A 27,593-nucleotide genomic window follows, 5' to 3' on the forward strand; every position below is an offset into this window, starting at 1 on the left:
TTGGGAGATAAGCCAAACTGAGTAAATTGTAGTTTATTCTGGTTGAGAAAATAAGGTCAAGAGATAAGCGAGTATCAACCAATCGATTAATTAGTTAGAGGTCGGGAGGTAACAATTGGTTAATCAATAGCTAATCCACCCTAATCTAAAGATAATTACAAACCCTAATCTAAAGATAATTACAAACCCTAAAGCGAGTTAATCTTCCTGATTGATTTATTGATTTAATTCATTTGTTTATTTTTCATATTTAATTATTTTAGTTATTTATTTTTATCTCATTAATCTATTTTATGGTTTTGTCGTAATATAGGAATTATTTACTACTACTTAGACCTATTATTGTAAGAAAATTTTTATAATTTATGCCATCCTCCATTGGGTACGATCCTCGAATACTTTCAAGTGTTTCGTTGTAACTAAACTATATTACAATTTGACCCGTGCACTTGCAGATATTGCTGTTCTAAATTCTTATATATTTTTTGGTGTTATATTTTACTATAAATGATAGGCGGTCAAGTTGTTGACACCATTGCCGGGGAGGGTTCGACAATAAATCTTGAAAATATATATTTTTTACAATTAATAAGATTAGTAAGAACATTAAAACCTATAGATACAATATTTAATTTTTGTTTATTTTTTTATTTTCTAGGTCGTTATGACCCGAAGTTCCAGCACTCCAATCGAACCATACCTAGATTCGAAGTAAATCATTAGGCGCAATCGTCAACTCATGAACACCAATCCACTTACGGTAATTAATTTACCCTAGAAAATTTCTTTATTTAAAGATTCACGAAAACGATAAGTGAATGACTTTGAAGAAGTCTCAATGGATCAGTGAACGTTGCGTGAGTACGCCCTACCTACATTAAATGCGGTCTGAGAAAGCATAGCAAAGTCGACAATCAATGCTAATAATTTTGAAATAAAGCCAACCACGATTCAATGGTTTAAAATACGCTGCAATTTAAGGGAAATATGATTTATCATTAGTGTTCCCATTATTATTAGTTGACCGAAAATGTAGCTTCCTCACACAGAACTTATGTCCCAGTATGATATATTTATAAATAAGTATTTATTTAAAAAAACCTGCCATAAAACTGGTATAGATAAAAATGAATATTGAATCATTATCCGCTTACCTTATTTTGTGGCTATCTTTCAGAAGATAACAACAGAAAAACGACACACACACGCGCATATTACCAACCACAGTTTTGACCGGCTCTCCTCTTCGTCTTCCATTTACCCATAAACTATTTTATGCAATAAATAAAATAAACGCATTGCCCTCTCACTCCTCTCTAAAGCCACCCTTATTTCCACTCCCTCCGCCGGTTAGTCCCTCTACTCTGTACCACGCGCCACCGTGCTCTATACCTTAATCTAAACTCATCTTTTTGGGACCCACACGAAGATTTGTTCTTATCCTGTAACTTTAAATAAGCATGTGTATCAGTGCATGGTACTTGTGTCTAGCAGTCATTCCTTACAAGCAACTAAGTAAAGTGTAGTCAGCTTTTTTTTATCCCCCTTAAACCCATCCCCCGCCGCCATGCAAGCCACTATTCTAACCTTACGCACCACTGTAATCCCCACGAATAAACCACTGACCCCTCCTCCAAACCGCCGCCGATGTCTTCTTATAACGGCACAATCCCAAGCAGCCGTAACACCCGACCCTCCCTCTCCACCCACAGTAAAACTCAACAAATATAGCTCAAGAGTAACGGAACCGAAGTCACAAGGCGGGTCCCAGGCGATGCTATACGGGGTAGGATTATCAGAAGACGACATGTCGAAACCCCAAGTGGGAATTTCGTCGGTGTGGTACGAGGGGAACCCGTGCAACATGCATTTGTTGAAGCTGTCGGACAAGGTGAAACGGGGTGTTGAGGACGCTGGGATGGTTGGGTTTAGATTCAATGCGGTCGGAGTAAGCGATGCGATTTCGATGGGGACGAGGGGAATGAGCTTCAGTTTGCAGTCAAGGGATCTGATTGCTGATAGTATTGAAACGGTTATGGGTGCTAGTGGTATGATGGCAATATCTCTATTCCCGGTTGTGATAAAAATGTAAGCTCTTTATTTCTAACTTTGCTTCTCCTTTTCTTTTTAATACTTTTGTAAGCATTTTGTGTTTTACTTTTCCTGATTTTGACGCTATATATGAACTTGCCTTACTATGAAAGGAAAAAAAAAGAAAAGATAAATGTGATTTAGTTTTATGCTTATCGCTTTTAATTGTGAGAAAGAGAAGAGGAAAGAAAAGGATGTAAACTGCATTTAACTCAAGAGTGTTCTTTATCTGGTTTGATTGAAAAAATAAAATTGATTTGAAGTGATCAAATTAATTTAATTTTTAGACATTTTCCCATGGGCTCTGATTGTTTGGACTTTTGTAGAGCTATAGAAGTAGTTTATGTGTTAATGCAGTTGTGGTTCATTATAGTTCAACAATCATAAACTATGGTCTGATATAGGTTTGCTTTCTCAATTGTGCATTCTATTAATCTAATGCTAGCTAGTTCTTTAGATGCCAGGTACACTTTATTGCAATGGGGAGGCTCAATCGGCCAAGTCTTATGGTTTATGGTGGAACTATCAAGGTTTTCTTCTTTGCTTTGTCTAGTTCAAGTGTCATAAATGGGCTACTCTCCTTCTTTCATTGCAAATGGCTCATTTAGTCTTGATATTTTATTAGTTTTGCTCTTAGAACACTGTTGTAAGTTTTATTCAGAAAATCACTGCCACTGTTCTAAAAAAATCTAACATTCAGAACCTATCAAATACAACAAGGCTATAAGGATTGGTTTCAAAGTGGAAAGCACGGTTTTTTTACATAAATAGGTTGAAAAAAAAAATTACTGAAATAGGGTGTCAGAAAAAGTATTTACCAAAATGGGTTACTTTTTTCATTGGAGCCTATTAGATAGGCGCCAATGAATAAAAAAATAATAAATTTTTTTGAATAAAATATTTTTTATATTTTTTTAATAATTTTTTAAAAAAATACGGGTCAAAATACGGTCAACGGGTCGGGTCGGGTCGGGTGGCGCCTATCAGGTAGGCGCCAATGAAGGTGCCTCATAGAGAGGCGCCAATGAAGGTGCCTTATAGAGAGGCGCCATTACTAGACTGTCCATGGGCCGGGCGGATCCAAAAATTTCGGCCCGACTCCTAGGCCCGGCTCAAATATGGGCCTAAAATTTTGTCCAATAAACACCAAAAATTTTTAAAAATAAAAAAAGTATTTTAAAAATAAAAATAAAATATATTTATTGTATTCGGGCGAACCCTCCTATATTTCAGGCGGGCCATCGGGTCAGCGCTTGACCCATGGACAGGTCTATGGCGCAAGGCCTCATAAATTTAGGATTATGTTATAAATTTTGTGTTTGTAATTATTTAAAATTTAATTTATTAGTAATAAATTACTAAATTACTAATAAGTTACTAATAAATTTATAACATAATCTTATATTACTAACAAATTAATTATAAAATAATTACAATATTCATACAAAAATTACAATATTACAATATATACGACATTCAATATTCATACAAAATTATAATATTACAATATTCATACAAAATTACAAAATTACAATATTCATATTAAATTGCAATATTTTTGTTATTAATTATTAATTATAAATTATCTATATTTAGTATGAATATTGTAATTTTTTGTATGAATATTGTAATATTATAATTTTGTATGAATATTGCATTTTTTGTATGAATATTGTAATATTATAATTTTGTATGAATATTGTAATGTCGGTATATATTGTAATATTGTAATTTTTGTATGAATATTGTAATTATTTTATAATTAATTTGTTAGTAAATTAGGATTATGTTATAAATTTATTAGTAACTTATTAGTAATTTAGTAATTTATTACTAATAAATTAAATTTTAAATAATTAAAACACAAAATTTATAACATAATCCTAAATTTATGAGGCCTTCATTGGCACCTAGACTGCCCATGGGCGGGCAGCCCAAAAATTTTTTTGCCCGACTCTAGGCGGGCTCGGCCCAAAATATGGGCTCGAATTTTGTCCGCACCTGCCGGGTAAAATCATAGGCTCAAGCCTGCCCACCCGGCCCATTGGCGCCTCTCAGAATGGCACCACCATTGGCGCCTCCGGTAGGCACCACCATTGGCGCCTCCCAGATAGGCGCCAATACTATGTATTATACGGGTTCTATACTAACCCGAAAAAGTATAAAATTATATTTTATTCAAAAAAAAATTTATTATTATTTTATTCATTGACGCCTATCTAATAGGCTCCAATGAAAAAAGTAACCCATTTTGGTAAATACTTTTTCTGACACCCTATTTCAGTAATTTTTTTTTTTCAACCTATTTATGCAAAAAACCAGGAAAGCACTCATTCTCATGAGTCATAAATGCTGTATTCTTTTGTACTTTCCCGTAAACATTACGTGTTCATTACATTTCTTATCAATGCATCCAACAACGAACAAATGGCTAAATTGACTGGGCGTGGAATAACGTGTAGATATGCTGGCAAATATGTTATGCCGAAATATATTATGTCCTTGTACGATTGCATGTCAGAAATGAGGTTTATTGCAATCTGTTGCTCTGCTTCTCCCTTCCATTGTTCATTATACATCATATAGCCATTTAACATACTATAGTGTATTTCATTGAAGTTCAGGTAACATTGCTGCAAATTTAAATAGTTATAGTTCGTCAATTTTCAGAAGGCCTTTATTTATTTATTGTACTTGTTCTTTTGCAGCCTGGTCATTTTCAAGGCAATACATATGATATAGTATCTGCCTTCCAGGTATGCACAGTGATATGCTATATGAATTTTGTTATGACAGTTGATTGCTTCTTATTATATCTTCATCTTAGCTGAATTTTTTCTTTGGTTTTGTTATTTCTATGCTCAAGAATTTACCTTTTTCAGACGCTTGGTGTCTGTTAATTCTTTGCTTTTAGGACAATAAAAGTTTGTGTGACAAATACAAGAAAATTTCTGAAAGTAGAGCAAGGAACTTGACAAATTATGCTGATACTACAATCTTTTGTTAAGAACATTACACTTAGATAAAAATATACTATAAAAATTTCCTCAACTATGATCATTTTTGGCAAGTATATGGGCTATTTCTGTGAGGAATAAAATATGAAAGTTTACAATCATAAGATTAAAGTATGATCTTCTGTGTATGCTTATGATCAAGAACCTCAAGGTTGTGTGACAGACAAATTTAACTGCCAACCTTTTTGTATTTCATTTTATAATGGCTGATGCTCTTTGGAGTTTGTCTTTTGCATTAATCTCTTCCTTTGCAAGCTTTTGGAATTTATACTCATTCTATCTAAAAAGGGAGAAGTTTACTTTTTCTGGTTGACTTATGAGCAATGTGATATTTTCCTATTTGCTATCTCCCTAGAATCTTCTTGAGAAGTGAAGGATTGACAGAATATTTAGGTGGAATAGATTGTTAGTTCAATTGATTTGTGTCTGGTGTTGGCACACAAACTTTGGGGGCTATTTCTTGGCACATTTCTTTTGGATTCAGTTTTCAACCCCTACCTGAACTGAAGTAGTATTCACCTTTGAGTGACAAAGTTTGCTTTTGATTTTCATTATCTTTTTCCCATTTATATGCCCTTTGAGGATTAAAATAAGGACTGACGGACTGTTTTGAAGTTTGCCAAGATCTAGCAATTTTATTATGTAGTCTACCATATGGTAATATGTGAAGATTAACTTCTATGACATGCATTTATCAGAAAATAAAAACAAATTTTGGAAAATTCGGTAATCTTGTAACTGTTTTTTATTTTCTTTCTGATTGGCCTCATAGTGTTATGGAGAGTATGTTAGTGGATCAATAAGTGATGAGCAGAGAATGAATGTTGTCCGTAACTCATGCCCTGGAGCTGGGGCCTGTGGGGGAATGTATACTGCAAATACAATGGCTTCAGCAATTGAAGCTATGGGAATGTCTCTTCCTTACAGGTAGAAATATGCTCTCCCAGGATTATTTGGATTGAGATTTTGGTATTTCTGCCTTTTCTCTTAACCTTTTTCTTCTCGTTCCTGAAAAGCTCTTCAATACCTGCTGAAGACCCATTGAAATTGGATGAATGTCGTTTGGCTGGAAAGTATTTGCTCAAATTGTAGAAAATGGATTTAAAACCCCGAGACATTATCACCCACAAATCTTTACATAATGCAATGGTTATTGTCATGGCCCTAGGTGGGTCAACCAATGCCGTGTTGCATTTAATTGCTATAGCTAGATGAGAAAATGTGCCAAACATCCCTTGGATATATCAAATTATAGGAAACTTGTGGAGATAACTCCTGGAAACATTCATGCCAGGTCTGTTGGTCTTGAGTTGACTCTTGATGATTTTCAGAAGGTTAGTGATGAAGTTCCATTTCTGGCTGATCTGAAGCCCAGTGGGAAATATGTCATGGAAGATATGCATAAGGTAAATTAACTGAATGCTATTTGCTGTCATTCAATTCCTTCAAGTAGTATTTTTCCTGTATAGCTTATGAGCGATGACATTAATAGCCTCCTCTATATATATTCTATATCCTTTCAACTAATGAGGGATAAAAAAATATCTTGTTTTGATAGATTGGAGGAACACCTGCTGTTATTCGTTATCTTTTGGAGTTTGGGTATCTAGATGGGGATTGCATGACTGGTATGTCAATTTGGGTTCCATTAGCATTTATTCATTTATGATCATTTTAGAGATTTATTTTTCTATATTCTTAATATTTGGTTTTTTTTGCTCTCTAGTGACTGGGAGGACGATGGCAGAAAATGCAAAAAGTTATACTTGTTTACCCGAAGGGCAGGTTGGTGCTGGTGTCTTTCTTACTCCCCAAAAATAATTTGTTCCCTATTGAAATTTTTAGATGCCATGAAATACAGCTAGTCTGATTAGTCTCAAATTTGCTTTCAAGGATATCCTAAGACCGGTGTCAATCCTATCAAGAAAACGGGGCACATCCAAATATTAAGAGGGAATCTTGCACCAGAGGGTTCTGTAGCAAAAATTACAGGAAAAGAAGGACTACATTTCTCTGGTGTCTCTTTTACCCTTTCTTTCTATTTTGAAGTTTTGTGCTTTATGTTCATTATTATGTTATGTGAGACTTTTTAATAATTAAAAATATATTGTCTTCATAACAATGATTGCAAAAATTGTTCTGTAGGTCCTGCACTTGTCTTTGAAGGAGAGGAAGCTATGCTAGCTGCTATCTCAGAGAATCCTATGAGTTTTAAGGTACATGTGTCTAGCATCGTAGGATGCTTTTAATTTTATAAGTGCTTAGTAAAGTGGTGGCCCTGTGTTTTTTGTTAACGATGGACCGTGAGAAATTGTATTACTTGAATTTTGTTTCAGATAAATAGTAGCTGCTTCATTCTAGTTGCTGAATGCTGAGAGTTTGTACCGTGTTATCTGCTTGATTTGATATCTATAATTTTTGCCAAATTGTTTCTTATGATATTCTCTAGGATAAACCTTGTTGAGTACATTTTAGTCAAGAATGTGAGTTTCATTTTGCATTCCTTTTATATCCATTTGCATTTGCTAAACATTTATTGTTGTTTCTGCTCGTAAATTTCCAGGGAAAAGTAGTGGTCATTAGAGGGGAGGGACCCAAGGGGGGCCCAGGCATGCCTGAAATGTTGACACCAACTAGTGCAATAACGGGAGCAGGGCTTGGAAAGGTATTGTGGTATTAAGTCCAAGTGATTTGCCACCAATGTCGTCTTTTTTGTTAAAGATCTATAAAGATGCTATTCTATACACTTTTCACCGAAAAGGGAAAAAAAGATTCAAAATCCCAATTCTATGGTTAATGGAAGCATAAGCCTTGGTGTTTGAGCAGTCCCGAGACTTTCCTCTTTTTAGTGTCTTTTCAACTTGAATTACATCTTTCTAATTGCTGATGTAAATATTGTTCCCTTTAAAGTGCTATTTGATTTGAATGCTGCAAGTGAATACTGCAGGATGTTGCATTGCTCACTGATGGTAGATTTTCCGGAGGTTCACATGGATTCGTTGTAGGCCATGTTTGCCCTGAAGCACAGGTGCAGTAATTTCTCATGCACAGATTTACATGATAATTTTGGCACACTAATGAAAGATTAACATCGTTCATTTTTAGTCCTTGTGATCCTTCTTGTGTTTCTTTCTGTCTTAGCATAACAATATGCTTTATCCTGCATCTTGGACAAAATCGAGGCTCCGAAATAGTTTAAAATTATGAAATTAATGAATAAAATTATGGAATATGAAGCTCACCCTATTCATAGGCAACAAACTAGTGAAAGGGGTTAAGTGTGATAATGAAATATGATGATTAATATTGGCAGTGTTTTTAAAGGAGGGTGGCCCCATTGGTCTAATCCAGAATGGGGACGCCATCAGCATTGATGTTCAGAAGAGGGCCATTAATGTTCAGTTGACGGATGATGAACTAAATGAGCGAAGAAAGACATGGACTCCACCTCCTTACAAGGCTAACAGAGGAACTTTGCATAAGGTGAGGATGATGATCTGCATTTTGCCTATGTTAGTAATAGGTATCTCATCTCTGATTGTGTATGAACATCTCTGTTTTTCATTTTCAGTACATCAAGAATGTGCAATCGGCTTCCATGGGATGTGTTACAGACGAATAAGCGATAGCCAAAAGGATAAACTGTTAAAGATTATAGAGTGAAAATAGGCTTGAATCCGTGCTCACTCCATTGTGATGCACGAGGTCTTTTTTCAGCTCAGGCCTGGTAACTTCTTGCTACAGATTTTTAGGTTTAATGTTAATTGGTTTAAACTTTCTGAGTTGGATGTTTGATATAGGCCTTTGTTATTTTTTTTCTTCCTATCTAGTCTCATGCGAGGTTTACGATTTCTGATGATGTTGCCTGTGTGTAGATCTTGTGAGGGAGTTAAGTTGGGGTTTCACCCATTTTCACTTTTAGGCAATGTTATTTGAACCGGACCGGACTGGACTGGCCAGTTGGATCGGGAATCAGCCAGTATACTAAGGCTTTGAACCAATTGACTTGAGAATTGGTAAGGATTGGTTAAATTGAGTAAAAAAATTGGTTGAACCCGATTGTTTATGTTTTGAATTTTTAATGATTTTTAATCTAATCGGTTGAACCAATTGGATCAACGAATCAATAGTCTAATTGGTTCAACCATTGGTTCAATTTAAAAAACATTGCTTTAGGTAAAAATATTTAACAAACGTTGGATTGGATTTTCATGGGATGGATTATACTGAACTAAATTATTTTGAGTGTAGGTTTTATCAAGTTAAGGTTCAAAGTTTTTACTATTTGTGAGTTCTTTTACATTTATTCTAGTTTTAGTTTAAGTTTAGAGGTATTTTAGTTATTAGTCTGATAGTGTTGTAATGTTTGTTTTCCATTGTAGTTAGATTGTATTAATGTTAAAAATATATTAGTTATGATTGTTTTATTCAAACCTTTTATTTGAAATTTTAATTATACATTTTATATGTTTACTCAGATGCCATTCTATAATATTGTAGAAATAATCACTTTTTAATAAAATCTTGAAATTTATCTTAGATTCTTAATGAATTTATTTACTTAGAATATGATCAATGCTATGTACTATTGCAATATAATGTACAAGTTGTTATAACAATACAGGTTTAATATAATTAAAAAACCCTCAATAATAAATTGAAGCTTTAATAAAAAACAATATTTAATTGAACCTTTAATAGAAAATAAACCATCATTTAAAACCTTCAATTGTATAATTTAGTAATTCAGTGATCATTAAGTTGACATGGTGAATGTCGTCAAATATTACAGTTTTTTTCCTTTAGACTTCTTATGTTTTGGTTCACATGGAGGCGTATTTTTAATAGTTTTATATATTTTTTATGATTTAAAAAATAATAATGGAAACAATTTAGAAAATTTAAGTTTTGTTATGAATTAAAAGAATTGAGAGACTAAAAGTAAAAGAAATGAGGAAAAGAGAACAAATATTTATTTGATGAATGAGAATTTGTACAATGCTTTTCTAAAGTTTATATTTATAGATATAAGAAGTATAAATGGAATAAAACTCTACTAAAGTCTCAAAGCATATTAAACTTATCTTACATTTGGACATCTACTTAATGATAATATATTCATAATACTCTTCCATAATGTGTTTCGTTAAAATATTACTAAAATAAAATCCTATTACAAAATGTTATTGAATGATATACATATTATGTTGCCTCATTAAAACCTTATTAGGTAAATTCAATGGGGAAAAATCTCGATTAAGGGAAAAAGAGTACAACACGTATTTACTCCTCCTCATGACAACATCACATAATATCTCATATATATATTTTTCAATCTTGAATATTAGCTTTTAAATGATCACTTAAATGTATTTGTTAACTATTTATATCATTATTCTTTTGAAAGTCAAAGGTGAGGAAAAATTTTGAGAAAATATATTTTGATCTTTTAGGAGTTTCAATAGTAATTATAACAAACCTTGATAATGATTATTCTATAAAAATGCATATAAGTATTTTGGGTCATTTTGTAATCTTCCTTCAACTACTATTCATTGAGTTATATTTACCACACATATTCAAATAATTTCAATTCATATAAATATTTATGCAAACATATTGAACAATTTTTCAGAATTTCTACATGCATCTAGCATTCTAAATCCTTCAAGGATTACAAACTTCATTATATAATGATTCGATTGTAACAACAACTATAAGACACATGTCAAATCTTTCATGAAGTACCAAACTAATAAGATATCTAAATATTATTGCATCCACCACAAAAGAATACTATACCTTTCATAATCAATGTCGGGACTTAGCAAAAATTTCATTTTTTTATTTTGTTTTCACGAAACTACTCATTTGTACCACACTAGCTTTATACATTTAGACATTTGGATTATTGGTTCAATAACTTTACAAATTTAATTCACTTGAATTGTGTCTTTTCATTTTTGACCAGTTTATTCCATGTTTATATTTCTCGACAATTTTATTCAATATCTTTATTTTCTTTTATTATTTCAACATTGTAAAAACGTTGTCGATAACTTTTCATTTCTATGATTCCATATTTTCTCGTATTAACATAATTTATCGAGATCTTTATATTTCCATAACTTTCATCTTCAATTTCAAGTGTCTGATTCTCTTTTGGAGTTTTAATAATTAGTTATGTCTTGGGTCTCTTTAGGAGCACTGTAACACCCCTTACCTGGCTTGGTCATCGAACCCGAGCAATAGGATGTTATGAACAAATACTAAACAATTACATTTAATTACAGATAATAAAACTCAACTAAATAAGTATATCATGCAATTAAATCAATTTCAGATTAATATTGAACTTACGAAAACTTTAAACCAACTCGACAACAAATAGGGATTAAATTGAAATTAAAATGCAAAGATGGTAAAAATCTGCAAACAGGGGTCACATGGCCGTGTCCCCTGACCGTGTGCAAAAGCTTAGCCCATGTGTGGTGGACCACACGGTCGTGTCACTAAACCGTGTACAAGAGCCGTGCTCATGTGAGATAGGCCACAAGACCATGTGGATGGGTCACACGACCGTGTGAGCAAACCGTGTAACTCTCTACGCCTATTTGCACCAAAATCACTTAAATTTTTACAGACCACACGGTCGTGCCATGGGCCCATGTATGGCACACGGTTGTGTGCTAGCCAGTGTGTACCTAAAAAATGCCCTTTTTAAGCAAGGTATTCAACCACGAACACTTAAGCCACAAGCCATCATTTAAACCACATCTCAATCAATTTAAAATCATTCAAATTGACCAAAATCCTCATTTATATCAACAATCCTAAGAGCCTAACCAATATGGCACAATGGGCACCTCAATCATCAATTTAAAATTCAACCAAAATAGCACATACATACCAAACAATTAAGCATTCAATGACACTTTCACTATCATCTAATTAAGCACCAAATAAGCATTCAAGTAATCTCATACTTAAGCATCAAACTTACCAAATCATTTCAAACATACCTAAACTTATTGCTCATCTTTGTGCACCTATTATCTAGCATATTGTAATAACCCATTTTGCCCGGGCCCAAAACTGAATACATAAGACCCAAAACAAAAATAAAGTCCCAGTCCAGAATTACAATGGCCTAAAACCAATAACAGCCAATACAACTAAAACCCAAGCCCAAACCCAACATTTTCAGAAAAAAAAAACCTAGGATTAAAAAAAAACCTAGCCGCCGCCATCATCCACGTCCGCTCTTCCTACGCGCGCCACCACGTCAGCCCCTTGTACCTACACAACAAACACGCAGACAGTGAGGCGAAGAAAAGAGCATTGTATTTTTCTTTTCTTTTTCTTTTTTTCTTTTTTCTTTTCGGTTATAAAAAGCCACAAAGAAATCGCATGTAAGGTTTTTACGGGGGAGAAATCAAATACAAAGAAATATCAGATTCAAAAAAATGTGTTCTTTTTTCTATTTTGTTCTTTTTTCTATTTTTTTTCTTTTCTTCTCTGTTTTTTTTATTTTTCATTTTAAAAAGAAAATAAAATTAAAATAAAAGGGAGGCTGAGTCTTACCTTTCCCGGTGTTTACGCCGTAGTGGAGGCTGAGGTTTGTCGTTTCCAATGACAAACGATGCTTTTTTTTGGGTCGGGGAGTTGAAAAGCCAAAAAATGGCTTTTTCTGACTTTTCAGCCACCGTGGATCGGCGCCGGAGCTTTGTTCGGAAGATGAGAGAGGGGAGAGAGTTTTGAGAGGTTTTTTAGTGTTTTTTTTTTAAAAGAAGCTGAAATGATTTTTTGGGGAAATTTTTGACTTAAATAGGGCTTCAAAAATGGCGCCGTTTTGGCCTATTTCTTCAGACGCCAAAACGGCGTCGTTTTGTGTCAGGCAACCCGCGACCCGTCTCGCTCCAGGGGGATCCGCATGTTTTGCTTCGATGGGTTATTTGCACCCCTGGCCCTTTCGCATTTCTATTATTTTTACTTTAATCCCTTTTTATTTATTTTCACCTTTTTTTAAGAGACACCAGAATTTTGTTCAGTTTTCAATCAGGTCCCTAACCTACTGACGCGCTGGAAAGTGGACACGTGTCCAGGGATTTGGTTTTTTATTCATTTAGTCCTCGGCCTTTTCGCGCCTTTTGATTTTAGTCCTTATTCGCTATTTTACCCTAGTTTTCACCTTTAATTTCATTTTTTTCCCGATTTAGTCCCAAAATCTATTTGATTTCAATTTATTTTTGCAATTTTATTTATTTATTTATTTTAAACTTTTTTTATATTATTTATTTTAAAATTTTTTTATTATTATTTATTTTAAGTTTTTCACATATTATGCATTTTAAACTATATTAAACTATTATCCGTTTTAAATTTACATATTATTTATTTTAAACCATAGATATTATCTATTTGGAATTGTTTTATACATATCATTTATTTTATTTCATTTTATTATTTTTTAAAGAAAACTGTTTTTATATTATTCATTTGAAATTTCTTTTTACATATTATTCATTTTAAACTTTTTATATATTATTTTAAAATTGTCTTCTTGGTTATTTATTTTAATTTGCTTTGTATGTTATTTTTATTTTGCATTGCATATTATTTACTTTGAATTGCTTTCTATTATTTACCTCAAATTGTTTTATATATTATTTCGTCTTCTTTGATGTTGATATCGACATTAAAGTGACATGCATTGTGACTATTGCCATCGTGTATACTATAATTTGTTTATTCGTATTTGCACATTATTGCTACTCGTTAATGTAACATGTTATTCATGTAGTGTTTCAAATATTGCATATTTGTAAAAATATAAAATTTTAAAAAACGAAGACAATATTTCGTACTTTTGGAATTCGAGAAATCGTTCCCTAACTTACTGGGTTTCGATTTTCCTCGTTGAATCTAAGTAATCGAGTATCCTTTTTTAATCAAAACATATAAATAAAAAGCTCATTCTTGGGATTCGATACATTGTGTCCTAACTCATTGGATATGAAATTTTGTTCTCTCGAGACGAGGACTTTTTTTTAAAAATAAAGGCAATATTCTATGTTTGAAATTTTGAGAAATTGTGCCCTAACTTATTGGGCTTCGATTTTTCATCTGACTTAAACAATTGAATATCCTTTTTAAACTTCACTGCATGAGTTTTAAAAATCAAAGGACAAGCTCATTTTTGAGGATAAGAAACATCATATCCTAACTCATTGGGTGTGACATTTTATCTCTCCGAAATAAGAGGGTCTTAGCAAGTAATTTGATTTATACAAGTGCCTTTTTAAATCAAAGGATCGTATTTTAAAATCTTTGCAAATTTTCGATATTAGGACACTAATTAATCAACTAGGTACCTATTTTTGGGCGTTACGAGGGTGGTAATCCTTCCTCATACGTAACCGACTCCCGAACCCATCTTTCTGAATTTCGTGGACCAAAATTGTTGTTTTAATAAATCAAATCATTTATAAAAATAACTATTTTTCCAGGTGACTCGATCACACTTCATAAAAAAAGATTGATGGAGACTCCTATTTTTTTTTTCGTTTTTCAAAATCCAAATCGACCTGTTTTTTTCAAAAAAAAAAGGTTTCGACACATATCAGTTAGACACAATCAAAGTAAGTAAATATCCAAGTCAAACTTCTCATCAAGATACCATCTTCATGACTAATGTCATCATACGCATTTTTACATAAACGTAATCTCAAAATGCCAAACTCACTCAAGATATAACATTTGCACAAACTTAATATTTCCTAAGTACATGCCACACATAACCAAGCCTTAATATGGTCAAAAGACTACGGAATCAATACCGAGATAGTGTGAGCTTCTTGTCGATCCGCCTAACACGTTTCGCAAGTTAACACTACAAGGAAAAAAGAAATAAGGGAGTAAGCATTATAATTGCTTAGTAAGTTCACAGGTATAAAAATCAAGTAACTTACCTCCGGTTATAATTATACACTACATGCTACTTAGCTTGGTAAAGTTTGCCTATCATGACAAATCACATATAAAAAAGGCGAGTTCAACATTTATTAAACCATATAGTAACTCATTCATATAATATTTCAATTCACTTATTCAATATTTATTACCATTCATAAAACAAATAATCATTTAAATCAATTCACTATATTAACTTATCATACAATCTATTTATCTACAATACATCCCATTCCAAATTAATGTCAACATTGATTTTCATTTCATAATTTGAATTTTCAATCCAAATAATAGTAATTCATTTTATGCCAAATAGATATTGAATGTTAATTAAATATCAATCATTACTTTATTCCATAATACTAATTCGAATCATATTCATCAATTTATCATGTTTTTCATATTGGCCCTTTGGGCTTGTATAAATGATTCTCAATATGTATATATATCATTCGATCATCATATCATCTCATTTCACAAATAGACATTTCATTTCACATTTCTATTTCGTTTCTTATCCATTTGCCATCTCATTATCGAATAACACATCTCACATTCAATTTTAAAATTTCATGGATTTCAAAAGCTTATTCATTATCATCATTTTTTTTATCTTTTATCTCCCTATTAACATGTCTTGCACGGATAAACGGATCCAACAAACACACCAGTTTGACACTCAATGCCTCATCAGATAAATCCGAATCAAATAGTTGCGCCCAACGCTTATCAAATAGATTGACACTCAGTGTCTCATCGGTATAATCGAAACAATTTGACACCTAGTGCTTCATCGACTTGTAATTGAAGTAACCCAGAACTCTTCCTATCATATGACATGCCAACTATATCCGACTCTGCCTGAACAGTTAATAAGGTATTCATTACTCAATTTATTATCAATCAACATCTCAATCAACCAAATCAAGAATTCCATACATATATCATAGCTCATCACCATATTAGTAGAATTCAACATTTCAAATAATATTTGATATTTTTGAATCTATTCAATTAAGTTCTTTTCACATACAACCAATTTAAATCAAATCAATTTAGCTTATTTTATCAAATCATCACTTTATCACATAACATATCATATTTCAGTCCAATTTAAAGTCAATTCCTTAATTTATTGAATTATACTATCTTCAATTATGTTCAATTTAATCTTCTATCTCACCTTTTGTATCGAATTGTAAGCGACTGAATTTCAAGTAAACATATTTACAACTATAATTTTAAATACAACAATTTAACACAAACATATTGTATGAACTTACCTAATACAACCAACAAGCAAATTTGTTCATAGGGACTATTTTGCAATTTTCCATTTTCTCAATTTTTTCTCATGACGATTCAACCTTGATCTATATAATAATTAAATTCAATTTATTAAATTAAAATACATTATCATATTCATTTTTATGTATGTGACTTATAATTTCCACTTTACAAATTTTTCTCGAAATTTTACATATTATTCAATTTAATCCCTAAAACCAAAACTATTAAAATTTTCACATTTAAGCCTCAATACACATAACCGATTCTAATTCATCCATAATTAGCCTTCACTCACTTAAACTTACAATATTTTCATACTAAGTTTAACATTTTTACATATTAGTTCTTAAATGCAAAACTAACAAAATCCACTTAACAAAATAGTCCAAAAACATTTCCAAGCTTCAAATTCTTCCATTTAACATCAAGAACATCCAAAAATCATCAATGGTAATTTTAACAAACTTTAACAGTTTTGAAAATGGAGATACGAGTTAACTGGACGTAGTTGCAACGATATTAAAAATATAAAAATTATTAAAAACGAGACTTTGGAAAGCTTACCATACATATGGCCGAATGTCTAAATGTGTTTGAAGCTTTTTGGTTTCTTCAATAATTTTGGTGTTTTGGTATTGTAAAAAGATGATGAATGAAGGCCACATTTTCTTTCACGTTTTAATGTTTTTTTTATTTTAATTAAATTTTAACTTAATTAATAAAATATAGTATAAAAATATGCACTAACCGTACAAGCCATTTCATTATGGTCTTTTGCCTCTTAAACCCTCAAACATTATGAATTAAACATTTTGACAAATAAAAATCAATATCAATCAATATTTATTATTTTTACGATTTAACCTTTTTGCATTAATTAATCATTCAATCACTAAAATTTTTGGACCAAACTTCAATTCACCTATATAAAAACTTCGTAAATATTTAATAACAATATTCATGGGTTCGATTTACGAAAATGAGGTCTTGATACCTCATTTTTCAAAACCGCTTGACTTTCGGTACTCACCACTTCTACCTTCACTAAAATTTTTTGACCAAACTTCAATTCACCTATATAAAAGCTCCATAAATATTTAATAAAAATATTCACGGGCTCGATTTACAAAAATGAGGTCCCGATACCTCATTTTCAAAACCACTTGACTTTCGGTACCATCACTTATACCTTGACTAGTTGACCAATTAATAAAATCTATTAATTCACAATTCAGAATTATACTATATTTAACTGAAAAATATTAATTAAATATATATATGGACTCTCTTGTCAAATTTATGTTCCTGAAATGACTATTTTCGACACCACTGAAAAACGGGTTATTACAAGCACTCGCCTCCACTATATGACTATCTATATTTATTATTTTCTAGTACGATATTTTTCATATTTGGAACTAGTTAATCTACCATGCTTCAGGCATGCATTAGACTCCTTTATTCTAACACGTTATCCTACTAGGACTTCAATTCAAATAAAAATATTAGCTGGTATATAACACTTGATTATTCTCATTAGGTTAATAAATACACCTGGTAGTTAACTTGCAACAAAGTGAATTATCCTTTTTGAACTTCTGATTCGAATTACTTTTTATGAGGATCTATATAATGATAGTTCATAGTAATTATTTCATTTAGCTAATATTTCTCTCCCCTAAATTTAGAAAAATGTCAAATCATAATAATAATAAACTCATATCATAATTAAATTTTCAATTCGCTCAAAACATCTAATAATACAAGGAGGTTCATAATTAATATATATATTCCCAATATTTTTTGAATACCCATTTTGCACATTGTGGTGGAGCAACTTAAACATACGTCGCACATTAAAAATTTTTAATTCTAAAATGGGTTGTATTTGGCTATTGACCAAAAGACAATTGCAACGAGGATTTTTAGCGTAACTTATTGGTATGGTGCGTACAAGTGTTGATTCATGCAAAATATCATATCTTTATTTATACACAAAAGTTTTGTTCTCAATAGATATGGTTTAGTTACTAGTTGGAGGCATTTACTTCATAAATTCTACTAAACCATACGTATAAACAATAAACTTTTTGCGACAGTTATTCATACTGAAAATTTAACATTTAATAATCATTGAAAGTTTGAGAAATGAGCTCACCAACATTAGCAACAATTGTCTTGATTGCATATTTGAAAGTTTTGTTCTTAAACAAGTCATTAAATAAGTAATCTCGCAAACTACATGTTGCAAGTTGATAACTCACATGTGATTTACCTGTAGTTGCATCTACCAAAATCATATCAAAACATCCATTTGTTGGATAAACGGACCCATATTTGTAACACCCCTAACCTATATCCGTCGCCAAAATAGGGTTTCAGAGCATTACTGAGTAACCATAATCTAAATAATTCATTTTCAAACATTTCAAAAATCATAATATAATTCATCATTAACATGCGTAGAGTCCCTTATTAAAGCCTTTGAGGGCTTAAAATCACTTGAGAAACAATTTGGGACTAAATCAGGAACATTTAAAAATTTTAGGAAAAAGTAAGAAAAATTTCACTGCAAAGGTCACACGACCGTGTCCCATCCCGTGTCTGTGGCCATGTAACTCACTAACTTGGGTCACACGGCCAAGCCACACGCCCGTGTGCTAGGCTGTGTACCCTTTGAAATGGCCTTGCATGCCCATGTGCTAGCCGTGTATCTCACACAGCCAAGTCTCACACCCGTGTGGACCTAAAATGTGCCTTAAACAACAAGTTGACCCTTTCCTACTTGCTTGGGCATTAAGCAACTCAAAAACCATCCGTTTAACCTATTCAAAAAACGATCAAACATACTCAAAACATGCCAAAACAATCATCCTAAGTGCCTAACCAATGTACCCTCATTGGTACCACATATATATCATCAAAACATATCATTAATACATCACTCAAGTCCAAATTATAAACATACCAAAATCACTCCATTTAGCCTAGTTCATAACCACCTAAACATCAACTAAAATTCACAAACACCTAACCTATCTTGGTTCAATTCAACATACCATATTATGGCATCAAACACAAAGACATGATTACATATACACTAACCAACATTACACTTATAGCTTTTTTTTACAATCCATCCACAAAAATAACTATCAACTAGACATCCAGGGTACATGCTAACACAAAAGATCAACATCACCACATTTGAGATCGAGACCGTTGCTAGATGTTGAATCGACGATCAAAAGTGAAGTACCTAACCTGCGCACGAAAAACAAAACCGTACATTGAGTAAAACTCAGTGATATTTCTATAATCTGAACATTTAAAGACAGTAAAATACAAAATGCACAATTGAATTATAAATACATATTAATGACTAAGATCACAACTATCATATGCCAACATTTTGAATTCATACATATTAGCACATCATTTCATACTATACTCAAATTGCACATGCTAACATCTTTTATTTGATTAACAATGTCCCAATTCACACAATTGCTATATATATTGCTATTCACATATCAAACCAAAATTGTTTATACATTGGCATTAGCCATTCAATACTCAATTCATGAGTACATAACTCATGTATCTTATTTAGTCACAACATATCTCATTTTCATGTTTCAAATCACTATCCCATTTTCAATTCACATACAATATCAATTATAAAACCGTTTTATTTAATTACCCCTATTAACCCGACTCGGACTCGGACGGATACACAAATCCAACCAACAGACTAGTTTGACACCCAGTGTCTTATCGGTTAACCGAAGCAAATTGGCACCCAGTGCCTCATCGACTCGAAGTCGAAGAAATCCCTGAACTCTTCCTATCTTATGGCATGCCATCTATATCTGACTCAGCCCGATACAATTAATAGGGTTTAATTTCACATTTCCAATACAACCAATATCCAAAATCAAGTTTTCATATAATCACATAGACACATGAATTCAATTCAATCTATAATAATCAATATCTAACTTTCACATTTGCACATATATTCATTTCAATTCAATAATCAATACATTCATAATGTATATACCATTTCAATCCATTTCAATCAACTATCAAAATGTCAAATACTCACCTCAAACACTTACCATATGCAATAAATCGAATTACAACAACGGATTATAGAAATACAAACTGTGGATTCCGAGCTATTCGACGTCGATTTTATCCTTCCCCATTTTAGTCGAGGATTTTGGTATGACGTTAGCTATAGAATTAAAACAATTAAAATTCATCAATACAACACAATTAAATTTCGTATTGAATATTTCAATTTTTACTTAATATTTTCCTAAATTCCAATTTAGTCCCTAAACTGAGACTAATTTTTATTCTTCACATTTAATTTTATATTTTTATAAAATTTCACTTTAAACTAAATTTAACTCCTATTTTCTATTAAACCCTTAAATTTCAAATTTTCACAATTTAGTCCCTATTACTTAAAATTTAGAATTTGTTCTACGATTTAATCCTTTTCCAATTCTAGCTTAAAATCTATCAATTTAATCCCTAATACTAAAACTATTTAATAATGACAACATTTAAAATCTTAATCAATGCTAAAATTATAACATGGGTCGGGTAGTACTAAACATCGAGATTCAAAAAACATAAAAATTATAAGAAAATGGACTAAATTGACTAACCAATTGAACTTTGAAAGTCTAAAACCCTTATGTGCGGTCCAAGCTTTTTCTTCTTTCTTTTTATTTTCGAAATTGCATGTAAAAGAGAATATTCATTCTTTTTCATGCCACTTTCTTCTTATTCATTTCATTTTACTTTAATTTTATTTATTATTATAAATATTATTATTATTTTAAAACTTATAAATATAAATTATATTTCATTTATTAAACGTATAATATATATTAAATTACCATATATACTTACTACAACCATCAATGTCATTCATTATACATATATAAAGGTATATTTACTACTTTAATCCCTTAATTAATTTTTATTCTATAATTTAACTTTCACCCTATACACGATTTAGTCCTTAAACTATAATAACTTTAATTCAAGTAAATTCGCTTAACCGAAGCCTAGTTAACTACATAGCTAGCTTCGTAAATATTTATAATAAATATTTACGAGTCTAATTTATGGGAACAGAGTCCCGAGAATGCACTTTCTGACACCTTTAACTATAGGGCTGTTATAATATTTCTTTCAGAAATGCTAGAGATTCAATCTCAATTTTTTTAAGTGAGATTCTAATAATTCATATTCTTTGAGAACAAGCAACACTTAAAAATCTTTAAACTAAATAATCTTTAGATTCTTTAATAAAATTCCATGTGAATTCTTATTTTACTACATCATTATTGATCGATGGTCTAACCGATCATGACAACTAATTAGTATATTTGGACTAGTATACTTTCAATTTACTATGCACGTGATTCAACAATACTAAGGTAAACTTCTGGTTTACTATCGCATGTGATTTAACCATACATATAGATATACTAGTATTGTATTGAAGAAAACACCAAATTAATAAGTCTGGAGATAGTTATGAAGTTCATCTTTGAAGCATTCAAATATAAAACATACGCAATACAATAAAATCATAGCCTAAACTACATGCATTGTTGTAATTAAAATCTATCAATTTTCAAAATTCTTGTAACACTCCATACCCCACCCAGTCGCCGAGCTTGAATACTAGGACGCTACACCACTACCACACATTATTTACTTAGCAAACAGTTTCACAACTAACCAATCGTCATCTTTATTCAATCATATGTATGATTTGTAGTCGTTCAACCACTTTTTATCATTAAAACGTGCCATACATACACTAAGGGTATTAAAAACATCAATCAAACCTACAAATGGGACAAATTGCAAAATTTCCAAAACTGTTACGTAGGTATCGATACTGTCTCAGGGGTATCGATATTTTCTTTAAATGGTATCGATACCACATGGAAAATCGATACCAAAATAGCATTCTGTTTCTCACCAAATATCAAAACGTCAAAAATTATCGATACCTTTCGCAAGGTATTGATAAACTTACCCTGAGGATCAATACTTGGGCCAAAGTATCGATACCAATTCCATATTCCGTCTCCTTGCACCTTTAAAAATGCAAAGGTAATCAAATATCGATACCTCCACTCTAGATTATAAAATCTCAGCATACTCCAATATTAAAACCATTCAAACTTAATCCAAAACAACATGCTTCATTTACCTAGTTAAAGAAACATCAAAATATTTGAAATAGTAGTCCCAGTATCATATTCAAGTCCACATACTTCCAAACATAAAATATTTGAAATAGTAGTCCCAAAAATTGACTTAGCAAAACGGATATAAAATCTACCACATTGCCTTAAACTCCCACATCAAAATAACCATTAACACCTATTATAGTGACTAAAGAATGGCTTGGATCAATACCTTGAAGGCCACACAGCTCACACAAAAAATGCAACTACTCTGCAAAGGTTAAAATGGAGTGGGTGAGCTTAACAAGCTCAGTGAATGCTTAGAACGACCACTACATAAACAAGTCATTATGCATCAACTAAATAGACATATCTTATATTCATAACATATTTAACTCTAACATCATATTTCACACATTTAACCACATGATTATTTAAGCATATATCACAACACAAATAAACCATATTTAGTCACTTTCAATCATATTATAAGATAGTTTGGCTATTGAGGTTATGAAACATAATGTGGACTCTATCACTACACATCGGATACACAGATCTCCAGCACACCAATAATGACTCATAGAGTCATACATGTCCCATAAATGTAGCATATAGCTAACACTCTTCAACACACTAAACACACATATCCGGGTAAATGGAGTTTAGCTACATTCCCTTCTCTAAAAACTATCTCTGGGCTTCAACGCCCAAAAATCACATAACAAAGGTGAGTACTCACAATCTTATGGCATGCCAACTATATCCAATGGTCTTATAATAACACAAGGCCAAAATTTCCACATTATTATCACATATTCACTTATCCATTTTCCACACATTTTAACTATATATTCACATCATTAGCATATTATAAAAACTGTCACATGGCATGAATAACATACCCACATATTTACTGTCACATGGCATAAATAGCACACCCTCATATTCATTTTCACATCAATCATCATAAGCTTATAGCATATGTCATAACAATATCATATGTAACACCCCAAACTCGACCTGAACGTTATGGCCGAATCTGGTGATGTCGCAAGGTAGTGTGTTAGGAAACCGTAGCTTTGTTTAAAACATTTTTCGTTTAGAATTCCTCAATATCTTTTATTAATTCCAAAATTGTGATTCTTATTCAGTCGTTAGCTTTCAAAACATTATGCGTTGTGGAAGCTTTTTTTTTAAAACAGTTTGTATCCCTGTGGGTATTTTGCTAAAACACATGCATTTCTTTTAAAACCCATATTTGTTCTACCTCTAGCAGATTTAAAACATAAAAAAATATAAGTCCAAATTTTAATCAAAAATCCATAGAGGCATTTATTACAGTAAAATACACCAAATAACACTTTAAAAACTTAATTAAGTACGAAACAATGTAAAAAGGGGTTGTGTGGCCACTGCGGAGTCCTCCGCCGCACCGATCCTCCTAAGTCTGAGGGTCTCCTGTACAGATAAAACAGAAGGGTAATTTTAAGAAAACTCAGTATGTAAACCCCCTATAAACAAGCAGATAGAAAGCAATCATAGTTTGGGCCTAAGCCTATTTCAGTAACAGTTTTAGTTTTAGTTAGGGCCTTAGCCCATTATAACACAGTAGCAGTAACATATATGCAATATCAAATCCTACCCAGCCAACCTCTACACTCCAACTCCGTCCAACCCTGCACTCCATGTGGGATAGAATCAACCTACCCATCCCTACACTCCAAAAAGTATCAAGTGCGGCACTAGAAAGTGGTTTGCAGCTGAACTGCCAGTAAATTAGACTGGAGGCCTTTCAGTGCTCTTCTTCCAAACAATATAAACCCCCACCTCAATGCAATGTAATATACATATATAACATGCTAAAACATGATATCAAGTGTAAAATCATGGCATACAGTATCAAATCAGTGGGACATCATCATGCTTATTAACATGCATAATCGTATCAGTCATACAGTCATTTCAGTCAAATAGGGGTCTAGGTAAGCTTACCGACCCTACAGTAGGTCCACAGTTGACTCGGGTAACCTATAATACCTTAGCCATCAAACAGTGAAAATGGGCCCATAAGCCCATGACATTTGCCCGTGTGGTCCACACAGCCCAAAAATGGCCTTGACCGTATGGATCACACAGCCTGGCCCAATAATCCCACACGCCCGTGTGGTTCACTCGTGTGGGCCCATATGCTCGTGTGTCCCAGATGGCCCAATTCGATCCGACACGTGTATCGCACACGACTAGCCTCGTTGATCACACGCCTGTGTTCAGTCACATGGCCTAACGCATGGGCGACCACACACTCGTGCGGCATCGACAATACCACTTTTTGGCTTTTCGTCAATTACTGATTTTCAGTGTTGTATGTACACACTTGTTATGGTTTCACAGCAAAACACTTCCGAGCTCAGTAGTTCCTAAAATTGATCGTTTCAACTTTATCGTTAATCTCAACTCAGGTAGCAACAACACAAAGCTGAATATTATACCAATTCAATCGCACGATACCTATCTTGAAACCGCGAACGAGCATCTTAAAATTCCACAGAAGAAGGACCTCGCTCCAAACGACTCTTTGCTGTCAAGATAATAGTAACCTCCAATCAACATTTTAATTAGGCATGAATCCAGGCCTAACGAAGTTAAAGTTAACAAAATAATCAGTGATATTAACAAAAATTGAACAAAGATACAACAACCCATTTGACTTTCAGTCATTTCAGCCTTACCACTAACGAAAAATGACGATTCCTCAAATCTAAAGTTTCGACTAGCGTACCTCAAACCTTGATTGCCTCCTAAACATAAATCAAAACCTTAGTAACCGATCGGTTAGATAGCCATAACAAAACACATCATAAACTTATCAAAAATGCGAAAGAAAAAGGCCGTTGCACTACACCAAAACAGGTCTTTAGCGGCGTTTTTTTATGCCTTTAGCGGCGCTTTTTAACGCCGCTAAAAGTATTTGCGGCGTTTTTGAAAGCGCAGCAAAAAACACCGCTATTGTCAACGTCGCGAACATTTGCGGCGTTTATAGAAATAAACGCCGCTATAGAGCAGGACCTTTAGCGGCGCTTTTTCCACAAACGCCGCTATAGACCAGGACCTTTAGCGGTGCTTTTCCCACAAACGCCGCTATAGATTAGGACCTTTAGCGGTGCATTTCCCACAAATGCCGCTATAGATCAGGACCTTTAGCGGCGCTTTTCCCACAAACGCCGCTATAGATCAAGACCTTTAGCGGCGCTTTTTCCACAAACGCCGCTAAAAACATATCTTTTAAAAAAATAATTTTTTAAATAATATTTATTTCTATAATAAATATTACATTATATTTTAAGGATAAATAAAAAATATTATTTAAATTAAATTTTCTACAAAAATTTTAACTTTAAAACTAAATATAATATTTAATGAATTTAAATTTAGAATTTAAAATAATACATTAATAATACAATTAAAATCCAAAAGTTAGAACTATTAAGTAAAAATAAAAATTTAGAATCAAAACTAAAATAAATAATACATATGCAAGGTAATAAAACATACAATGCATTTTCTTACTCAAATAAATAATACATTTACTTAATCAAGGAAATCTTGTACATCATTGAAGTCACACCATCAAATCTGTACCCATCAAACTTATACTCCTCCAGCCACCATCTTGCATATGAAAGAAGATACCTCAATACCTAAAGCAACAACTAAGAAATAATATTTACAACTGGAAGGGAGGAAGCCAAAATCTTTAAACAAGCTATTCATTAAGAAATGTTTAGGTAGAAGTACATACTTCCCAGCTTCCATAATTAAAAAGGCGAGAATCCCACACCGAGTGGTGACCCCTTGACCCCGTGTGGAAGTAATGAGCATCAGTTCCATCAAACATGTTCAGCCCATCTAACACATTATTGGAAGCATGGCTGTATTCATAAAACATCATTCAGATACACAGGTAGATAAGAAAATAAAATTAGCAACTTAACTAGAATAAAAATGAACGGGGAAATAGCAAAATTTAAGATTTTATTTTACTTTTCAATAATTTAATTATGTTTATTAACTCTTACAAATTAAATCTTGTAATTGGATAAAGATTGGGATTGATACCCACTCCACTACAACAAATATGAAAATATGGAAAGAACATAGGAAAGTATGTAGAAATAGAACAACGATGAAACTGTGAAGATAAATAGAAAGAAATAAAACAACAAATCACAGTTAATTGGTCTCTTATATTAGCAAAATAGAAGCTAAAATATTTAATCCAACACAGCTCCAGTTTAAGCCACTTAGTAAATGCATTGGAACTAAATGTGTTACTTGAGCATAAAACATACAGGCATAACTACTGCTAGGATTTAGATTCATAACTGTTGATAATTTCTTTGAATCAATCTATAGGAAACAATCATCACATAAAACCAAAATCAGAGAGCAAATAGCAATTTCACTCTGCTAGAATATAAGAAGATATTAAATCATACTATACCATCAATGCATGATCCATCATATTCCAGTTTATATAATTATTAGATATAATATGATTAACCCAAATGAAGACCAACCAACATATTTAAGCATAAGGGTATGGGCAAATAAATTACCTTGATTAGCTTTGGATTATTTTCAACGACATGCTTAAGACCTTCATCAGTAATCCTTTGGCAATCAACCAGGCTCAAGCATTGCAAGCTTCCTTGGCCTCTACCAGTTATTTGTAAAAGAACATCATCCGTAATCTTCTCATTCAAGTGGCGGATTTATGTGAATATCCTCCATAAAGAGGATTATTCGAACTACAGATCGCAGAGATGTGCAAACATTCTCAATAACAAAAGATCCCACACCCAAATAGCCAAACGCCAAAATAAGAGCTTCATGAGGGTTCCTTCATGTCCCTCAAGACGAACCTCACAGTCTTGAAATTCTTCATTTTCCGATCAACCGAAACCATATCTTCATCCCCAAAAGACAAAACATC

The 27,593-nt window shown here is 32.4% G+C and overlaps 1 protein-coding gene and 1 long non-coding RNA gene across 2 annotated transcripts; one reads left to right on the plus strand and one right to left on the minus strand.

Moving 5' to 3' along the window:
• The first annotated feature begins 1,269 nt into the window (after positions 1 to 1,269).
• Positions 1,270 to 9,190, plus strand: LOC105777619 (dihydroxy-acid dehydratase, chloroplastic-like). The gene is made up of 13 exons (XM_052622745.1): positions 1,270 to 2,088; positions 2,549 to 2,621; positions 4,800 to 4,847; positions 5,881 to 6,035; positions 6,403 to 6,514; positions 6,667 to 6,736; positions 6,835 to 6,893; positions 7,013 to 7,124; positions 7,254 to 7,324; positions 7,672 to 7,773; positions 8,056 to 8,136; positions 8,433 to 8,591; positions 8,680 to 9,190. The coding sequence occupies exons 1-13, from the start codon at positions 1,568 to 1,570 to the stop codon at positions 8,728 to 8,730; spliced, it is 1,614 nt and encodes a 537-aa protein (XP_052478705.1). The 5' UTR covers positions 1,270 to 1,567; the 3' UTR covers positions 8,731 to 9,190.
• Positions 9,191 to 26,060: 16,870 nt separating this feature from the next.
• LOC105783589 (uncharacterized) lies at positions 26,061 to 27,363 on the minus strand. Its single transcript, XR_008190147.1, has 2 exons — positions 27,217 to 27,363; positions 26,061 to 26,529 (listed from the first exon to the last, which is right to left on the minus strand). It is a non-coding gene; the product is annotated as an uncharacterized LOC105783589 (long non-coding RNA).
• Positions 27,364 to 27,593: the final 230 nt, after the last annotated feature.

The sequence above is a fragment of the Gossypium raimondii genome, chromosome 10 (genome assembly GCF_025698545.1).
Source record: "Gossypium raimondii isolate GPD5lz chromosome 10, ASM2569854v1, whole genome shotgun sequence".
NCBI classification, from domain to species: Eukaryota; Viridiplantae; Streptophyta; class Magnoliopsida; order Malvales; family Malvaceae; genus Gossypium; species Gossypium raimondii.